The sequence below is a fragment of the Polyodon spathula genome, chromosome 23 (assembly GCF_017654505.1).
Source record: "Polyodon spathula isolate WHYD16114869_AA chromosome 23, ASM1765450v1, whole genome shotgun sequence".
Classification (NCBI taxonomy): Eukaryota; Metazoa; Chordata; class Actinopteri; order Acipenseriformes; family Polyodontidae; genus Polyodon; species Polyodon spathula.
In genome coordinates this window covers 19,097,493-19,117,381 of record NC_054556.1, presented here as the reverse complement: position 1 = coordinate 19,117,381, position 19,889 = coordinate 19,097,493, and the positions used below count along the sequence as shown (strand labels likewise).

Sequence of the window (19,889 nt, the reverse complement as noted above, 5' to 3'; positions counted from 1 at the left end):
ATAGTATCTGATTGATCTCAAAACTTTGTCAAGTTGGTTGTTTCTATGGCATCACAAAGCTTTTAAACTGGTGATGTGGTCAGGATTTAACAGGGTCATTTAGTTCACAAAGCATCTGTTTTAAGGATCCCCATTCAAATAATGTCCGTCTAGCCCTCTGTCTGTCTACATGGGGAACACTAACTCCCTTGGTTTTGTACCACTCTTCACCAAGCGTTTCCACTCCTAGCCCATGCAGGTGTTTCGGTTGTATTTGGGTATAATGTGATGAACTCTCAGTTTTTAATGCAGTTTAAGCTTTCAGGTACTGTCTGATTATAAGGTGATAATGAAGCCCCTCGCTATTCATGCACTGGTTAAGTTACACGCTGCACATCCCATAACGGGGAGAAGCGTTAAGTTTACATACTGTTCTATATAATCCTTGTATGTGTTATTAACATGGGACACCCCCACTGCTGTTCTATGCTTCAGGACTGACACTGCATTGAAACTTCTAGTCAGCAATGGCACTGGAGCTCAGAGACATGCTGTGAAAGCCAGTGGAGCGTTTCTTCTCTGCCATGGAGCTGTGTGTGAATGGTGCCCCAGCGAGCGGGGTGCGTTGAGAGGCCCATGGAGTACCCACTGCAGTTCCTGTGCAGAGGCCTGCGCACTGTGGAGCTGGTCCTCCTGTATTACTGCTTCTCCTTTGGGATCACCTTCTACAACAAATGGCTTCTGAAGGCAGGGCCCTGTTTGCAGTAACTTTTATATGAACTTGGCATAGGCACATAAACCGGAGAAGAGTCTGTTCAGCACCACCAAGGTTCACCTCTTGTTGGCACACCATGTGATTACTGAGCGGCAATCTTATTCAATAGGACAGAATCTCTTATTTGTTTTATTCTGGTGTGGTAGGCTGTTTCATACATGCAGAACCCTCTGTGCACAGTGCTTCTTGCATTCTATACTAAACTTTTACTGTGCTTCCATGGATGTGGGCTCTAACAATAGTGTTATATAGTCTAACGCATTGCCACATTGTTAAAGATGAGTCCAGTAGGGGGGGTTTTATAGGTAGAACTGCAGCCGATGTCATCTTTGTCTGCTTGCGTTTACAGTGATGTGATACCTGATCTCTCAGGTTCCATCGTACAATAACGCTACCACACAGGAAATGATTCAGTACTAGGAAGCAGCAAAACTTTCTGGAGTTCTGCCGTTGAACTATGTGCAGATTCCAAATTGCAGCATAAAATACAAGTGAAAAGCAATCTCCGGAAGAAATCGGGGCCAGAGTTATTGCCAGCGTTAGTGAGGGGCAGGCTGGTGTAAATCCCTCTTTTGGTCTCTCTGCAAGAGTTCCACTTTCCTCTGTTCATGACACTGGTCCACTTGATGATCATCTTCATCCTGGCTGCTGTCACTTGAACCCTGATGCAGTGCTGGACAGGAAAGCCCAGGGTTGTGCTTGGCTGGTCACAGTATCTCACCAAGGCTGCTCCTACAGGTCAGCAGTGTGCTACTACTGAGCATGCTCTGAGGGGAGTGCTGTAAATACAAGGTGGATTATTCCTAGCATTGGAACCAGCGAAGCTCAGTGTGTAACAAACCTGGCAAATTGCATTTCGAGGTGCCGTGATCAATGTAACTCTGTTTGTTTTAGTATAGAAAAGGCAGTTTAATACAAACACATCTGAGAAGGTCCAGCGTTGGAAAACTGTGTCTCAAAGGTTACATTAGTGGCAGTTTGCAAAGATAAGGACCTGCATTCCAGCAGGTGAAAGTCCAAAGACTTATGTTACATTGCCTAAAGCTAGTGCTCATGTATTATGAACTTCTTTTACCAAACTCTGAGATTCCATCATGCTCCGCTGGATCATGTCAGGAATTCGTTTACCAAACACTTTGGGATTCCCTGAACTCCGAGACAGAGCCGGCCTGCAAATGGGTTAAATAGCCAAATCAACACCATTGACCCTCAGCTGCTAATGTCTTCAATCAATCAGTCTTTATTTTATATAACGCCTTTCATAGTGGACCACCATCACAAAGCGCTTTACAAGATGCAGTAACAACAAGAAAATCCATAATACTTCAAATACAGAGAAATGCATAATACATGATATACAGTAAAACACAATGCATAATATATTAACCAGTGGAAAGTATACAGTACTGTGCAAAAGTTTTAGGCAGGTGTGAAAAAATGCTGTAAAGTAAGAATGCTTTCAAAAATAGACATGTTAATAGTTTATATTTATCAATTAAATGCAAAGTGAGTGAACAGAAGAAAAATCTAAATCAAATCCATACTTGGTGTGACCACCGTTTGCCTTCAAAACAGCATCAATTCTTCTAGGTACACTTGCAAAAAGTCAGGGATTTCGTAGGCATATAGTTAGGTGTATGATTAAACAATTATACCAAACAGGTGGTAATGATCATCAATTCAATATGTAGGTTGAAACACAATCCTTAACTGAAACAGAAACAGTTGTGTAAGAGGAATAAAACTGGGTGAGGAACAGGCAAACTCAGCTAACAAGATGAGGTTGCTGAAGACAGTTTATTGTCAAAAGTCATACACCATGGCAAGACTGAGCACAGCAACAAGATACAAGGAAGTTATATTGCATCAGCAAGGTCTCTCCCAGGCAGAAATTTCAAGGCAGACAGGGGTTTCCAAATGTGCTGTCCAAGCTCTTTTGAAGAAGCACAAAGAAACGGGCAACGTTGAGGACGCAGTGGTCAGCCAAGGAAACTTACTGCAACAGATGGGAAAAACACATCATGCTTACTTCCCTTCTCAATCGGAAGATGTCCAGCAGTGCCATCAGCTCAGAATTGGTAGAAAACAGTGGGACCCTGGTACACCCATCTACTGTCCGGAGAAGTCTGGTCAGAAGTGGCCTTCATGGAAGACTTGCGGCCAAAAAGCCATACCTCCGACGTGGAAACAAGGCCAAGCGACTCAACTATGCACGAAAACACAGGAACTGGGGTGCAGAAAAATGGCAGCAGGTGCTCTGGACTGATGAATCAAAATTAGAAATATTTGGCTGTAGCAGAAGGCAGTTTGTTCGCCGAAGGGCTGGAGAGCGGTACACGAACGAGTGTCTGCAGGCAACAGTGAAGCATGGTGGAGGTTCCTTGCAAGTTTGGGGCTGCATTTCTGCAAATGGATTTGGGGATTTGGTCAGAATTAATGGTTTCCTCAATGCTGAGAAGTACAGGCAGATACTTATCCATCTTGCAATACCATCAGGGAGGCATCTGATTGGCCCAAATTTATTCTGCAGCATAACAACGACCCCAAACATACAGTGAAAGTCATTAAGAACTATATTCAGCGTAAAGCAGAACAAGGAGTCCTGGAAGTGATGGTATGGCCCCCACAGAGCCCTGATCTCAACATCATCGAGTCTGTCTGGGATTACATGAAGAGAGAAGCAACTGAGGCTGCCTAAATCCACAGAAGAACTGTGGTTAGTTCTCCAAGATGTTTGGGCCAACCTACCTGCCGAGTTCCTTTAAAAACTGTGTGCTAGTGTACCTAGAAGAATTGATGCTATTTTGAAGGCAAACGGTGGTCACACCAAATATTGATTTGATATAGATTTTTCTTCAGTTCACTCACTTTGCATTTTGTTAATTGATAAATTATAATTTATTAACATGTCTATTTTTGAAAGCATTCTTACTTTACAGCATTTTTTCATACCTGCCTAAAACTTTTGCACAGTACTGTATAATACACAATAGTAGCAGTGTAAGCCCTGCTGAAAATGCCCCATCTTAAAACTGGAATAGTTTTTTGTGTAGGTTAAATAGAAAACAAGACTGAGTTTAGGGATGTAAGATTCTGTTTAGTTTCTTAAACTCAATTATTCTTCATTCAAGAACTGTTCAGTGAACTACAATGAGCTATGTTGTGCTTTTGGTTTTGTATCGCGATTCAGACAATATATTTCTTTGCCACATATAATTTGATATGTCATATAAAGAATGTGTCACTAACTCATCGTTAGACCCCTAACATTGATCATGAAGTGTACGACCCCTTTCCCTTTGCCGTGTACTCTGAATGTTGGGTTCTCATTGATTCAATGGGTGTGAGTAACACTGCACATCTGTGTCCTCCCAATCCCTCAGACAGCTCAGTCTCTCTCTGTCTCTTACAGCCCTGACTCTCCTCTCCCTCAGACAGCTCAGTCTCTCTCTGTCTCTTACAGCCCTGACTCCCCTCTTACTGTCAGCTCAGTCTCTCTCTGTCTCTTACAGCCCTGACTCCCCTCTCACTGTCAGCTCAGTCTCTCTCTGTCTCTTACAGCCCTGACTCCCCTCTTACTGTCAACTCAGTCTCTCTCTGACTCTTACAGCCCTGACTCCCCTCTTACTGTCAGCTCAGTCTCTCTCTGTCTCTTACAGCCCTGACTCCCCTCTCACTGTCAGCTCAGTCTCTCTGTCTCTTACAGCCCTGACTCCCCTCTCCCTCAGACAGCTCAGTCTCTCTCTGTCTCTTAGAGCCCTGACTCTCCCCTCTAACTGTCAGCTCAGTCTCTTTGTCTCTTATAGCCCTGACTCCCCTCTCCCTCAGACAGCTCAGTCTGTCTCTGTCTCTTAGAGCCCTGACTCTCCGCTCTCACTGTCAGCTCAGTCTGTCTCTGTCTCTTAGAGCCCTGACTCTCCCCTCTCACTGTCAGCTCAGTCTCTCTCTGTCTCTTACAGCCCTGGCCACTGCCCTGGATATCGGCCTGTCCAACTGAAGCTTCCTGTTCATCACCATCTCTCAAAGGACCAGCCACCACGGCTCTTTACTTCACTGTAAAAGAATCCAGGAGCAGCGCCTAGTTACCGAGGGAATGTTTCGCCAGGTCAGCACAGTAAACGAGTGCTGCTGGCCAAGTGCAACCATTCCTGAGGTTACCAGGCATTGCTCCTGGATCATTGTCTCTGCTGGGGATGCATGTAAGTAGAGTCTGTCCAAGTCTGCAGATAACGGAATTCCTCGGAAATCACGGTTTTGCAGCTCCCTCTGAATTCAGTCTTCCACAGATTCACCATATTCTGCAGCTACATCATCATCATAATTGCTGACTGCTAATACTTGATATACACGTTATAAACCATTAATAATACAAATACTAAACGTATAAGATGCTTCGCAGAGCCCTCCACAGATATCCACTGAAAATCTTCGCACTTTTTTGCTTATTTTCCTCTGATTTGGACTGCCTCTACCTATCGGTCTGTATATCTGTGTATGACTTGTTATGAAATATGTATACATTAATGGGAGTGTTCCAAAGGAGTATTATTTGAAAGTCTGATCATATTAGAAAGATCAATGATACTGTTTGGCACAAATGCTATGCCATTCTTATTTATTATTAAACAGATGACACATTATTGAAGGCAGCTTGTTTTTCATAATGTTGTTTTTTTATAAGATCAGTACATCTATAAGCTATAGTGCATTGTTAGATTTTAGATAGGAAAATAATACAATTGTAGATACTTGTATAAATCTATAATGTAATTCAGGGGTGTCCAGTCCTGGTCCTGGAGGGCTATTCCACGCCAGGTTTAACAGATGCAATGATATAATAAAGTGCTTTTTCAGGGTCTGGATTGAGGGTTAACTGTGTCAACTAAATAGTTTAGGACAGGGTTGGAATAAAGACTAGGAGTGGAGTAGAACCCGGATGGAATTGTTTCACTAGTTGTGAGTTAACCCTTTGTCTGCTTGTTTCAGGTACACGATGACCAAATCGTCAGCGGTTTTATTTGTTCTCTTTTCATTGGTCTTCAAATTGGAGGAAAAAGTGTTTATCTGAGCTGATATACTCTTGTTTGTCATGCTATATAGAGACTTGTGTTCATAGATACAGCAGTGTGCACATTTATTACAACACGCCATTGCAGGTTAGTGATTGGCTGATTTAACTGACAACTGTAATAGGCCACACATGATAAAATGCAGGAGACTTTTTAGAAATTGTTTAAGATGCCTAATTAAAGCACAAAGCGGTCTAACACTTTGACACACGTGCTTATTTGTTCTATAGCACTAATTACTGACCGAAAACTTGATTTCTCACACCCAGAGGTTTTCTTGCAGGTAGGTATATAAAGGATATATGACTTGAGATGTTCTAGTACATTTGCACACTGCTGTAATTGTTGGTTCTTTACAGACAGAAAGTCAGGCCAGCCACTGTAAGTTTGGTTTTTGTAATCTTGCATTGATGGAAATAAGGCTCACATTGTATAGCAGTTTCATCTATTCCTGGTTTTACTGGAAGTTAAATAAAACACACCTGAGCTTGTTGCCTAGACGCTGGGGCTAATCAAGCTCGTAGCTTGTAATGATCCTGGTCATTGATCAGTCTCGCTCTCTAACCTGCAGCCCCACATCGCTGATGCAAACAGCCCCTGTGGGATTCTGAACTAGGCTAGCTGAAAAGGTCTTCAGCAACTAGGCTTATGGCTATTAACCTTTCAGTGATGTGATGAAAACAAGACAAGAATTGGAAACGAAATAACATGAATTATACGCTCGTAAGAGAAAACTAGATTTAGATTTGTTAACAGTTCCCTTTTTTGTGTGATGTAATTCTTGGCAGAAACATATTTTGCAGTAAAAAGAAAAATTGCCCCACTCGGTTGTTCTGCATTGGCAGCACATTGATAATACCTGGGGTACCACTGCACCTGTGGGATAGATTTTTTTATTTAAGAGGAGATAATTATATATTCCGGGATACCAAGATGTTTAGTGAGCAGGGGGCTTGAATGGGAACAACTGGACAATAAGTATAATAACCCTCAGCCACTCTGCATTTTGGGTTGTCATTGCACTGAGAGATGGATTGATCATTAAAATCCTTTGCATTTTTTAAGACTCTATCTAAGGGGTCCAAGTGGGATAGAATGGGCAGTATATGGCCCACCCCCAACCATTTGGTTTCAAGGCTGATGATGCCATCAGTGTCTGCATTTTTGAAGTGTGAATGTCCAAGGACAGCCAGGTGCAGTGCTGGATGGGTGCTGACAGTGTTTCTCATTGCAGGAAGTGTGCACCTAGCACCTAGCTCCTGGCTGCTCATTTGAGGGGGGGTGAGATGAGTGCACGGAACTGGCTGGGCTTCGCTGTATCTCTGTCACGAATCTCTCTGCATGTGGGTCTCAAAGCCTGTCGCTCCAGAGGTAGGGGAGCACGGATGTCAAGCAGGTGTTTTAGAACGTGAACAGGCTGGCTCAGCTGCCAGCATCTTCACAGTGCAGGCAGGCAGGAAGGCCACCTAGGAAACAGTGTGGGAGGTGTAGGGCTGTTCATTTTCTTAATTGCAACCTGCTTTCATTCATAGTGTCATTATTAGGATTAAATACTCTTGAGCTTTAACATCCAGTACTGGAAACAGAAAAGCCGTCAGAAGAAGCCAGACATCACTTCTTATAAAGTACTGCAAGATGTATTTGTGTAGAAGACTGTTATTTTGTTGTATATAGAAAAGAGAAACTGAATAGGAAATAGATTGGCTTGCACATTTTTTGATAAGTTAAAGGTTTATCAGAATTCGTACACTTGGCGTTAAACGTTTAAACTATCAATGCCCCTCGTTTGCTCAAATTTGGTTCGGTCTGTCGTAATTGTCATGTTGTACATGCAGTGTTATTAATGTGTTTGTTTGTCTCGCAGGTAAAGCAGGCCAGGTACGGGTGCAGTCCTTGAAGAACTCCAGCTCAGACATTCTCCCTTTGCTGCGGAGAGATGGATGTTCTGAGGAGGAGGATCACGACGAGGGCCCCTGTGTGCAGACACAGCCTCTGAGCCACTGAGAGTGGAGGATTGGACACTCTGGGAAGGGAGGTGTACTGCATTTGACTTGCTTCTCTTTTTCTCTCTCTAAAAACGCTGTTCACAATAACCTTCCTGCTGTGGCATTGCCTCCCTTTCTCAGCAATAATGAACATAGCTGGACAAGGAGCAGCCCGGGTTTAAGAATGGGGTAGGGCTACTCATCCATAGCTTTTAAGGCCTGTTAACTTGCATTCATCAAGTCTCTGTTAATAGTTCTCCAACTAACAAGGCAGATCACATTTTGTGCAATACAGAACGTTATTTAACATTTGAAGAAACACAAAGGGAAATCACTTTCTAAAATCAATCTTCATATAATAATCTGCTCCTTGTAAAAACTGAGCCCTTGATCCGTTCCGTCATTTATCACATGCAAGACATTTCATACTGTGCATCCAGAAGACCAGTGTTTGAATAGTGTCTGCAGTTGTCTGCTGTGCCTGGAGTAGCACACCCCCCCTGCCTTATAATGAACTTTGGATAAAGTAATCAGTTAGCCTGATAACTAATACTGGCTTTATTATAATCCAGGTGGGGAGACTATTACTCTTGAAGTCTCTGTTGCTAGCCCAGCCACACACAATCAGAAGTTACATAGAAGTAGTAAGAGATTTAGACATACGTTTTGACAAAGGTTTTCAGTCTTCACCCACATACCCACTTAATTTCAGCATTTGAAACTCTGCTTGTTCTGTGGGTGTGTGGAGAAGTTTTCTTGGTCTGCGTTTCTCTACCTGAAAATCAACCCTTTTATTCAGCAAGAATAATAAACCATTACTTGTACAAGACAAAAAGGAAAGCTAAACTTTGTCACTTGGTTCCAAATGTGACATCTTTGAACGTTGAAATGTATTAAAACGAATTAACGCATAACCACAGAATGCCAGATCCAGAATGTCCATTGGATAGCTATTTTTTGTTTTTGATTTGTATTTTTTGCATTTTTCTTCAGCCACAGGGGGGCTTATATCTCAGATGCTGAAGCAATGGTCAATGCCAGGAATCTTTACAATGATTGTAGGAGATATAAAGAGTTAAACAGGAGGAGCTACACTGTGCCTTTCTAAGTCACTGGAACAGAACACCTAATTAGAATCTTGTGAGAGAAGGGACAAGCCTGTTACATTTGAGTGATTTTTGTTTTTAAAGACTTCATATTTGTTTTGTGTTTATTTAAAAAAAAGTTAATTTACCATTTGAAATGTACAGTATATGGCAGTAAAATGTTAATTGGTCTAATGTTTACTGATGTTACAGCCTTTTTAAAAACACAATTTTCTCAACTATTTAATACATTTATTTATCTTCTGATCTCATAACTCATTTCACCCACCCCCCCCCCCCCCCCCCCCTTTAATGAACCACTGTACATGACAGATAATCAGTTAAATAAATTGGTTAAATTAACTTGTTTGAAATTATTACAATCCTATGTGTTCCATGTAGCTTCAGGAGTGAGGCCACACACTGAGGGTCCCTTTACTAACTGAGGTTTCACTGTGTTTATTTAATGTGTTTTAATTCTAAAAACTCTGAGAAATGGTGGCTTTGACAGTTTTCTGTTTGTCCTTGCAGTACACGTTATAAAAATCTCCCTGCTCAAGAAGATCTTCACTGCAGCTGCAACACAGGCTAAGTGATTACACATTTTATTAAGATCTCACCAATAACCTCATTCCATTTATTTCATGCGGTTTACAGGTTTAACAAAACCTTAAAGCAAACAATAAGTTTAATTATAAATACAACGTTTGGTTACAAAATAGAAGTTAAATCAATTTTACAGCTTAGCAACATTCATGAAAAGTCATTCAAAACTTTGACCACTAAGTGGAAACGTGGTATAAAGAGTGGCATGTCGGTCAGCAGTACAAAAAAGTCACAGCCACAGCAACCATGTAGTTACCTTGCGTAACTGTCTGACACGTTGACAATAAACAATGTTTTACCAGAGTTTATACAGTATATGCTAATAAATATTAACCAATATTAAAACTGTTATTTATCATATCTACACTTTAATACTAACAATTTAAAACTGCATCCAGATCATTATTGAAAGCTATTTAAGTAAAAATTTAAGTTTTTTCACCATTAAAAATTGTGTTGTGAAAACATTTCACTTATTTATATAGCACCCCTGTACATTGTTTTTTTGGATTATAGAATTCCACACATTTTATTAACATTCTATACATACGGTATAACACATTAACCTAAAACCTAACCCTAAACCAACATGGAAGCAGTTTTTACATTGAAACAATGTTTTATGTAATGCTGATCAATACTGGCACTCCACTGTGCCCAGTCCCTGATCTCTGTCCTCTTAATCCACCTCCTCAATGGTGGGCCCCTGGGAGGCAGATCCTGACTGTGCCTGGGACCCACAGCTTCCTCCTGGCATCCCTCCCTGGTACAGCTTGCTGATGATGGGGTTACACACTTTCTCTAGCTCTTTCAGCTGGTGCTCATACTCCTCCTTGTCTGCCATCTGATTTTTGTCCAGCCAGGAGATGGCCTGGTTGCACTTGTCAATGATCTGCTTCTTGTCATCCTCGCTGATCTTGGCTTTCATGTTCTCCTCCTCCACGCTGCTCTTCATGTTGAAGGCATAGGACTCCAAGGAATTCTTGGCCGCTATCTTCTCCCTCTGGGCCTCGTCCTGGGCTCTGTACTTGTCTGCGTCTTGCACCATCCTCTCGATCTCCTCTTTGCTCAGCCGGCCCTTGTCGTTGGTGATGGTGATCTTGTTCTCTTTGCCGGTGCTCTTGTCCACTGCAGACACGTTCAGGATGCCGTTGGCGTCGATGTCAAAGGTCACCTCAATCTGTGGCACACCTTGCGGGGCAGGGGGGATGCCCGACAGCTCAAACTTGCCCAAAAGGTTGTTGTCCTTCGTCATGGCCCTCTCTCCCTCGTACACCTGGATGAGGACGCCTGGCTGGTTGTCCGAGTAGGTGGTGAAGATCTGGGTTTGCTTGGTGGGGATGGTGGTGTTGCGCTTGATCAAGGCGGTCATAACTCCTCCTGCGGTCTCGATTCCCAAAGACAGCGGGGCCACGTCTAGCAGCAGCAAGTCCTGCACGTTTTCAGAGGTGTCGCCCATCAGGATGGCTGCCTGTACAGCAGCACCGTAGGCCACCGCTTCATCAGGGTTGATGCTCTTGTTCAGCTCCCTGCCGTTGAAGAAGTCCTGGAGGAGTTTCTGGATCTTGGGGATGCGAGTGGAGCCTCCCACCAGAACTATGTCTTGGATCTTAGACTTGTCCATCTTGGCATCCCTTAGTGCCTTCTCCACGGGCTCCAGCGTCCCTCTGAAAAGGTCAGAGTTCATCTCCTCAAAGCGAGCCCTCGTGATGGAGCTGTAGAAGTCAATGCCTTCATATAGAGAGTCAATCTCAATGCTGGCCTGAGTGCTGGAGGACAGGGTTCTCTTGGCTCTCTCACACGCTGTCCTCAGCCTCCTGACCGCCCTCTTGTTCTGGCTGAGGTCCTTCTTGTATTTCCTCTTGAACTCCTCAATGAAGTGGTTGACCATGCGGTTGTCAAAGTCCTCCCCGCCCAGGTGGGTGTCCCCTGCTGTGGCCTTCACCTCAAAGATCCCGTCCTCGATGGTCAGGATGGACACGTCAAAGGTGCCGCCGCCCAGGTCAAAGATCAGGACGTTGCGCTCTCCTCTGCTACCCTTGTCCAGCCCGTAAGCGATGGCAGCTGCTGTGGGCTCATTGATAATTCTCAGCACGTTCAGTCCTGCGATCACGCCAGCATCCTTGGTAGCCTGGCGCTGGGAGTCGTTGAAGTAAGCGGGAACAGTGATGACGGCGTTGGATACTTTCTGGCCCAGGTAGGCCTCGGCAATCTCTTTCATCTTGATCAGCACCATGGAGGAGATCTCCTCTGGATTGAAGGTCTTGTTCTCTCCTTTGTATTCCACTTTTACCTTGGGTTTCCCTCCTTCACTCACCACCATGAACGGCCAGTGCTTCATATCAGCCTGTACAACAGAGTCTTCGTATTTCCTTCCGATCAGTCGCTTGGCGTCGAAAACAGTGTTGCTGGGGTTCATGGCCACCTGGTTCTTGGCAGCATCTCCAATGAGCCTCTCTGTGTCCGTGAAGGCCACGTAGCTGGGGGTGGTCCTGTTGCCCTGGTCATTGGCGATGATCTCCACTTTGCCATGCTGGAACACCCCCACGCAGGAGTAGGTGGTGCCAAGATCAATGCCAATAGACACTCCCTTGGGTGCAGACATCTTTACAGGGGCTTGGTCTTGTAGTCTCTGCAGCAAACATGCGCAACAGCAGGTTTAGTACACAATACGAAATCGTAGGATCTCATAATCCAATTAATTTACAACAACAAGCTGAGAATTTGAAAAACAAGTTTAAAACACGCTTTTTATTCATTTAATGTCTAGTGATTTGTATTCAAATATAGTTTAAAAAAGAAAATCCAGCAAAAAAAATAAATAATAATAATAATCAGTTGCCATACAAATGTAGGTACAGCACAGGTACAAAAATCCATGCGTGTATTCAAATGTTTTAGACTGGACCCCCTAAGGAATTAGCTCATATTTAATATTAGAAAAAGTTAAATATCACAAACATTACAAATGTATATGGATGTATGAAGAGAGTAGAATATGACATTACTCTATTAAGTAATTCTTTACAACTTCATGATTAAAAGGGCCGGACGAAATGCACTGATTCTGGAAAAGTCGAACGTATCCATTCAATTTACTGCAAGACATGTTTAATTCGTTCTCTGCTGCGCCCAACGGTTATTCCAATCACACTTTTATTTTTATTTTTTGAATTTTCTACCGTGTATTTTCTAACGAACACAGATAAACACACGTTAAAAAGCTTAGTGATATTTGAAAATAAATATTAAGAAAAGCAATACAGGAGCATGCTATGAAACGAGCCCTTCAATAAAGGCTGTGCAGTGACTTACTTACAGTTATCTTGTTTGAGTTTTTATCGAGATGACGCCCTGCGCTCTCTCTTGTATGTCTTCTTGTTGCTCGCTTCTTCTCTCTGACAGGTGCTTCTTACTGACTTGTGCAGCTGCCGGTTCTTTTATTCAGCGCAGCGACTCTTCTGGAACTCTGGAGCGAAGTCTAAGCCAATCAATGCGCTGCTTTCTGTTTACCACCACAGACGCGGCTTCTAGCGAGGCTCTGAGAATAGATCAGAGCGAAGGTTCGAGAAGATTCTGGCAACTTCTCGAATCAGCGAACCAGAGCACACGGGGTTTTACATGGAAAATCTTACATGGATAACCATTTAGTGTAGTAATGTTGGAGAAAGGGATTATTTCTACTTTCTGGCATTTAAATTAGGTTACACGAAAAATAAGACTGTGATATATATATATATATATATATATATATATATATATATATATATATATATATATATATATATATATATATATATATATATAAGCTCAAAGAGCCAGCTGCCCAACGTTTCGATATGTTGTACATATCTTTCTCAAGGGAGCCTGTGTTTGAATCAAAACATTGGAGGTATTTATAGGTGTTTGACGGCATGACAACTACTTGTTATTGTTTATATTCAAATCCATGATTTATTCTTACATGATGTAATGGTGTTCTATATTGTGACATCATTTTTACTTATATCTTTAAATCTATATTAATTCTAATTAACATTAGTTTATATAAACGTATATTTATATTATCATGCAATGCTGGCTCTGAGGATCAGCCTTGATATGGTCTCCCCAGCATATCAGCATGCACAACTTTTGAATTAATTTTGTTTATTTAATTATTTTTAACTTTGATATATTTATTGGAATTAATTAGTTCATTCTTTTCTGTTGAGTCCCGCTGGCACAATTGTGTTCAGTCTATTTATCCATTTACTTTCTTTTATTATTCTCTTTGTCGTATTATCTAATTTTAGCTGTTCTAATACTACAAACTTTACATCATTTATGTCATGTCCTTGACTGGTGAAGTGCTGTACTATTGGTTCATTTTTTTTTTTTTTATTTCTAATTAATGAAAGGTGGTTCTGAATTCTTTTATAAAAGTTGTTCCAGTCTCTCTAACATATTTAATTTCATCACATTTTCACAGGCTATTCCATAAACAACATTGCTATTTTTACAGTAGGTATTAGTTTTTAGTGGATATGTGGTGTTCTTATGTTTAATTATATTTCTACTTTTGTCTGTGTATTTACAAACTTTACATGTACTAGTGCAAGTATTTGTATAACCTATTTTGTCAATTATTCTTTTATGTTTACTGTGAACTAGAATATCACCTAAATTAGCTTCTCTTTTGAATGCTACAACTGGGGCCTTAAGAAACACTTTTTTCAATTTTTCTGAATTATGTAGAATACGCAAGTGTTTCCAAACTATCTTAGAAATATTGGGCAAAAGTTTAGAGTACATCATTATTAATGGGACTCTCTTGATCTTTGTATCTCTATTTTTATAATCTAGTAGATCATCTCTTTTTAGTTTATCCACTTTTCTTAACTCTGTCTCTATAATTCTTTCTTTGTATCCTTTTTTTTAAGATTTGTTTTTAATACATGTCTTTGTTTTACATAGTCAATTTCTTTAGAGCATATTCTTCGTATTCTTATTCCTAGCCCTTTTGGGATTGCCCTTTTAGTGTGTATTGGATGTGCAGAGGACATGTGTAAATACTGGTGCATGTCAGTAGGTTTATAGAAGAGGTCAGTCTCAATTGAACCACCTTCAAGTTTTACTATGGTATCTAAAAATTATATTTATTTTTTTGTCTATCGAAGGTCCACCTTAATATTACTGTGTATTTCGTTTGCCATTTTATGAAACTGGAAAAGAGATTCTTCTCCATGTGTCCAAACCCCAAAAATATAATCTACAAACCGAATGTATTCTAAAGGTTCTCTTTCAGATTTTCTAAATCATTGTTCTTCCCATTTCCCCATGCATGAACTGGCAAAATGCATTCCTAATTTAGATCCTATTGCTGTACCATCGTTTTATTTGTAATTTTTATCAACAAATGTAAAATAACTGTTTTCTAAAACTACATTGATCATGTTCAGCACATCTGCTATATATATATAGTCATTATAAATTGCCGAGGTGTGGATGTTTTTGATCCGGGATTAGGTGTGTGATGAGATTGTCTTTTGGAGTGATGTTGTTTTCGGGGATGTGAGGTTCCTGCTGTCTCTTGGGTTACTTATCTGATGCTCGATCATATTCCCTTCTGTAAATGTTTATTTGTATTATTTTCTTGTTCTGTTTTTGTGTTTGTCCCGGGACTGCCAATGAAAATTAGTTCATAGCTAAATCTGAGTTCAGTACATATTATGTATCATAAAAGTTACAAATTGTACGTTGTCCCAGTCAAAGAACCACATAAATAAAAGATAATAGAAAATGTGCCACAGTATCAGCAAGCACCGTGCATTCCAATGCGCAAGACGTCAGGTACGATCCAGAAACTTCTCCAAGCTTCGCTCTGTGTCTTCAGAGCCTCAGGAGAAACAGTTTCTATGGTAAATAGAAAGCAGCCCACTGATTGGCTTAGATTTCACTCGAGTGTTCCAGAAGGGCAGCTGCACTGAATAAAAAGCAGCAGCAGCAAGCCAGACAGAAGACAGGAGCAGCAAGAAACCGGTGGAGTGAGAGACAGCAGCGGGTCAACCCGTAACACGCTGACAAAAACCCGAACAAATAAACCGTAAGTCATTATAAGATTTTTTTAGCGAAGCTTTCGTTTTATAGCACACTACTGTACCGACAAAACGGGCAGGAAAGATTGTTTAGCCGCTTTATTTGAGTTACCGGTAGTAATATTGATTTCTTAATGTTTATTCTGAAATATCAGTTCTACACTTTATGTCGCTTTTTATGGTTAATCAAATGTCCTTTAAAAATATGAAATATTTGAAAATTAAAAAAAAAAAATCTAATAAAACCTGCAATTAAAATAACTGTGCGCATAAAGTATGTGGGAGCATTCGAATTTTCTAGAATCGCTGAATTGCGGCGTTGCCCTTTCAGCCATGAAATTACAAATAATTGATTGAAGTGTTGTTAATACACTAATATAATAGTGTACTCGTACATATGATTATAGGTTTGTGAAAATCAAAAAAAGGTGTGATTGAAATAACTGTTGGGTGCAGGAGAGAACGAATTAAACGTGTCTTGCAGTAAATTGAATGGATACATTCGACTTTTCCAGAATCAGTGCATTTCTTCTGTCCTATAAGGACATGTATGGAAGGAGTAGAATATGACCTTACTGTACTAAGCAATTCTTTACAAAGTCATGATTAAATGGGTTTGTGCTGTTTGAGATGTTTTGTTTTTGCCAATATTAAATATAAGCTAAATTCTTAGGGGTCCGGTGTAAAGCATTTGAATACATGCATTCATTATTAATGGCTTTTTGTATTTAATCATAACCTGTACTGTGCTTACATTTATGTCAACTTTTTTTTTTTTTTTTTTTTTTTTTTTTTTTACTGGATTTTCTTTTTTTAAACTATATTTGAATACAAATCACTAGACACTAAATTAATAAAAAGCATGTTTTAAACTTTGTTTTTCAAATGCTCAAGCTTGTTATTGTACATTAATTGGATTATGAGATCCTACGATTTCGTATTGTGTACTAAACCTGCTGTTGCGCATGTTTGCTGCAGAGACTACAAGACCAAGCCCCTGTAAAGATGTCTGCACCCAAGGGAGTGTCTATTGGCATTGATCTTGGCACCACCTACTCCTGCGTGGGGGTGTTCCAGCATGGCAAAGTGGAGATCATCGCCAATGACCAGGGCAACAGGACCACCCCCAGCTACGTGGCCTTCACGGACACAGAGAGGCTCATTGGAGATGCTGCCAAGAACCAGGTGGCCATGAACCCCAGCAACACTGTTTTCGACGCCAAGCGACTGATCGGAAGGAAATACGAAGACTCTGTTGTACAGGCTGATATGAAGCACTGGCCGTTCATGGTGGTGAGTGAAGGAGGGAAACCCAAGGTAAAAGTGGAATACAAAGGAGAGAACAAGACCTTCAATCCAGAGGAGATCTCCTCCATGGTGCTGATCAAGATGAAAGAGATTGCCGAGGCCTACCTGGGCCAGAAAGTATCCAACGCCGTCATCACTGTTCCCGCTTACTTCAACGACTCCCAGCGCCAGGCTACCAAGGATGCTGGCGTGATCGCAGGACTGAACGTGCTGAGAATTATCAATGAGCCCACAGCAGCTGCCATCGCTTACGGGCTGGACAAGGGTAGCAGAGGAGAGCGCAACGTCCTGATCTTTGACCTGGGCGGCGGCACCTTTGACGTGTCCATCCTGACCATCGAGGACGGGATCTTTGAGGTGAAGGCCACAGCAGGGGACACCCACCTGGGCGGGGAGGACTTTGACAACCGCATGGTCAACCACTTCATTGAGGAGTTCAAGAGGAAATACAAGAAGGACCTCAGCCAGAACAAGAGGGCGGTCAGGAGGCTGAGGACAGCGTGTGAGAGAGCCAAGAGAACCCTGTCCTCCAGCACTCAGGCCAGCATTGAGATTGACTCTCTATATGAAGGCATTGACTTCTACAGCTCCATCACGAGGGCTCGCTTTGAGGAGATGAACTCTGACCTTTTCAGAGGGACGCTGGAGCCCGTGGAGAAGGCACTAAGGGATGCCAAGATGGACAAGTCTAAGATCCAAGACATAGTTCTGGTGGGAGGCTCCACTCGCATCCCCAAGATCCAGAAACTCCTCCAGGACTTCTTCAACGGCAGGGAGCTGAACAAGAGCATCAACCCTGATGAAGCGGTGGCCTACGGTGCCGCTGTGCAGGCAGCCATCTTGATGGGCGACACTTCTGAAAACGTGCAGGACTTGTTGCTGCTAGACGTGGCCCCGCTGTCTTTGGGAATCGAGACTGCAGGAGGAGTTATGACCGCCTTGATCAAGCGCAACACCACCATCCCCACCAAGCAAACCCAGACCTTCACCACCTACTCGGACAACCAGCCAGGCGTTCTCATCCAGGTGTATGAGGGAGAGAGGGCCATGACGAAGGACAACAACCTTTTGGGCAAGTTTGAGCTGTCGGGCATCCCCCCTGCCCCGCGAGGTGTGCCACAGATTGAGGTGACCTTTGACATCGACGCCAACGGCATCCTGAACGTGTCTGCAGTGGACAAGAGCACCGGCAAAGAGAACAAGATCACCATCACCAACGACAAGGGCCGGCTGAGCAAAGAGGAGATCGAGAGGATGGTGCAAGACGCAGACAAGTACAGAGCCCAGGACGAGGCCCAGAGGGAGAAGATAGCGGCCAAGAATTCCCTGGAGTCCTATGCCTTCAACATGAAGAGCAGCGTGGAGGAGGAGAACATGAAAGCCAAGATCAGCGAGGATGACAAGAAGCAGATCATTGACAAGTGCAACCAGGCCATCTCCTGGCTGGACAAAAATCAGATGGCAGACAAGGAGGAGTATGAGCACCAGCTGAAAGAGCTAGAGAAAGTGTGTAACCCCATCATCAGCAAGCTGTACCAGGGAGGGATGCCAGGAGGGATGCCAGGAGGAAGCTGTGGGTCCCAGGCACAGTCAGGATCTGCCTCCCAGGGGCCCACCATTGAAGAGGTGGATTAAGAGGACAGAATCTGGCCATAAAAGACCTTGAACTGAATGCAAATAAAATGGCAAACATTAAGCACTATTGAATATAAATACTGTTTCCTAAAGATATATTGTGTCATGCTATAGGTTTAGACTTGTAATGAATGTAAAAGAAATAAAATTCTGTGATACTGCCAATGGAAAGTTTTTTTTTTTTTTTTTATCAAACTTGTTGAACTCTTTTTTTACTAAATAAAAAGCATTCGAGAATTGTTTTGAATTGTCTGTTAAGTGAAATTATTTAACATTTACTGTGAAAATCTATTTTCTAGAAACGGAAAGGTATGCAGTAACAGCAAGTGCAAGGGAGTAACTTTCTAAAGATATTTGAATGTAATAAATACTTTTTATTCTACTTTCATTCAGTTTATATAGATAGGCTTTCCTGTTATCTTGCAATACAGTGCAGTGCACTAGATGGTGCTGCATTACCTACAAGGCAGGCATTCTACAACTGAAGAGCAGCTCTTGGATTCAGTCACCTTAACAGCTATTCATAAAATACACTTCTGTGCAACTGTAATAAATAATCACTCTGAATTATTGCAAGCATCATAAGTAGATGATAGAACAGTGAAGAAAATGTCATTTGAAAGTAATGACTGGGGTTTGTAGTGTAGTAACTTTTCAAGAATCCAATTCCATACTCTTTAGTATCACTATGCATTGTTTCCATGGTAACCTTGCAGATACAGTCCATCCTTATTAAAACAAACCCCATTACACACATGTCCTGACTAAATTTTTTACATGGTCCAAATTGAGCAGTTGCTTATTATTCAGTGGCTGTCAAAAGTATTCACCCTCCTTGGACTTTTCCACGTTTTACTGTGTTACAACATGAAATCAATATGGATTTAATTAGTTTTTGCCACTGAGCAACACAAGGAAAGTTCATAATGTCAAAGTGAAAAATAAATTGATGATATAAGTATTCACCCCCTTTGCTTTGACACACCTAAACAAGCTCTGGTGCAACCAATTGTCACAAAAGTCACATAATTAGTTGAATGGAGTCCACTTGTGTGCAATTAAGGTGTTTCACATGATTTCAGGTTAAATACACCTGTCTCCGGGATATCCCACAGTCGGTTAGTACATTTCCTAACAAAAACTACATCATGAAGACAGGGACATTCAAAGCAAATCCGGAATAAGGTTCTTCAGAGGCACCCATCAAGGGTAGGACATAAGAACATTTCCAAGGCATTGAACATCCCCCAGAGCACAGTAAAGTCCATTATTAAGAAATGGAGAGAATATGGCACAACTGTGAATCTGTCTAGAACAGGCCATCCTCAAAGACTGAGTATCCGAGCAAGAAGGACACTAGTCAGGGAGGC

General features: G+C 41.8%; 2 protein-coding genes across 3 annotated transcripts; one reads left to right on the top strand and one right to left on the bottom strand.

Moving 5' to 3' along the window:
• Positions 1-9,482: 9,482 nt before the first annotated feature.
• On the bottom strand, positions 9,483-12,922 carry LOC121298099 (heat shock 70 kDa protein). 2 transcript variants are annotated; one of them, XM_041224907.1, is made up of 2 exons: positions 12,819-12,922; positions 9,483-12,131 (listed from the first exon to the last, which is right to left on the bottom strand). In XM_041224907.1, exon 2 carries the CDS (start codon positions 12,102-12,104, stop codon positions 10,179-10,181), a length of 1,926 nt encoding a protein of 641 aa, XP_041080841.1. In that variant the 5' UTR covers positions 12,105-12,131; positions 12,819-12,922; the 3' UTR covers positions 9,483-10,178. The 2 variants fall into 2 exon arrangements, with proteins under 2 accessions (XP_041080841.1, XP_041080842.1); XM_041224908.1 differs by having other exon boundaries at positions 12,815-12,906.
• A 2,558-nt stretch (positions 12,923-15,480) lies between these two features.
• Positions 15,481-18,684, top strand: LOC121298079 (heat shock 70 kDa protein-like). Its single transcript, XM_041224881.1, has 2 exons — positions 15,481-15,584; positions 16,555-18,684. Exon 2 carries the CDS (start codon positions 16,582-16,584, stop codon positions 18,517-18,519), a length of 1,938 nt encoding a protein of 645 aa, XP_041080815.1. The 5' UTR covers positions 15,481-15,584; positions 16,555-16,581; the 3' UTR covers positions 18,520-18,684.
• The last annotated feature ends 1,205 nt before the right edge of the window (positions 18,685-19,889 follow it).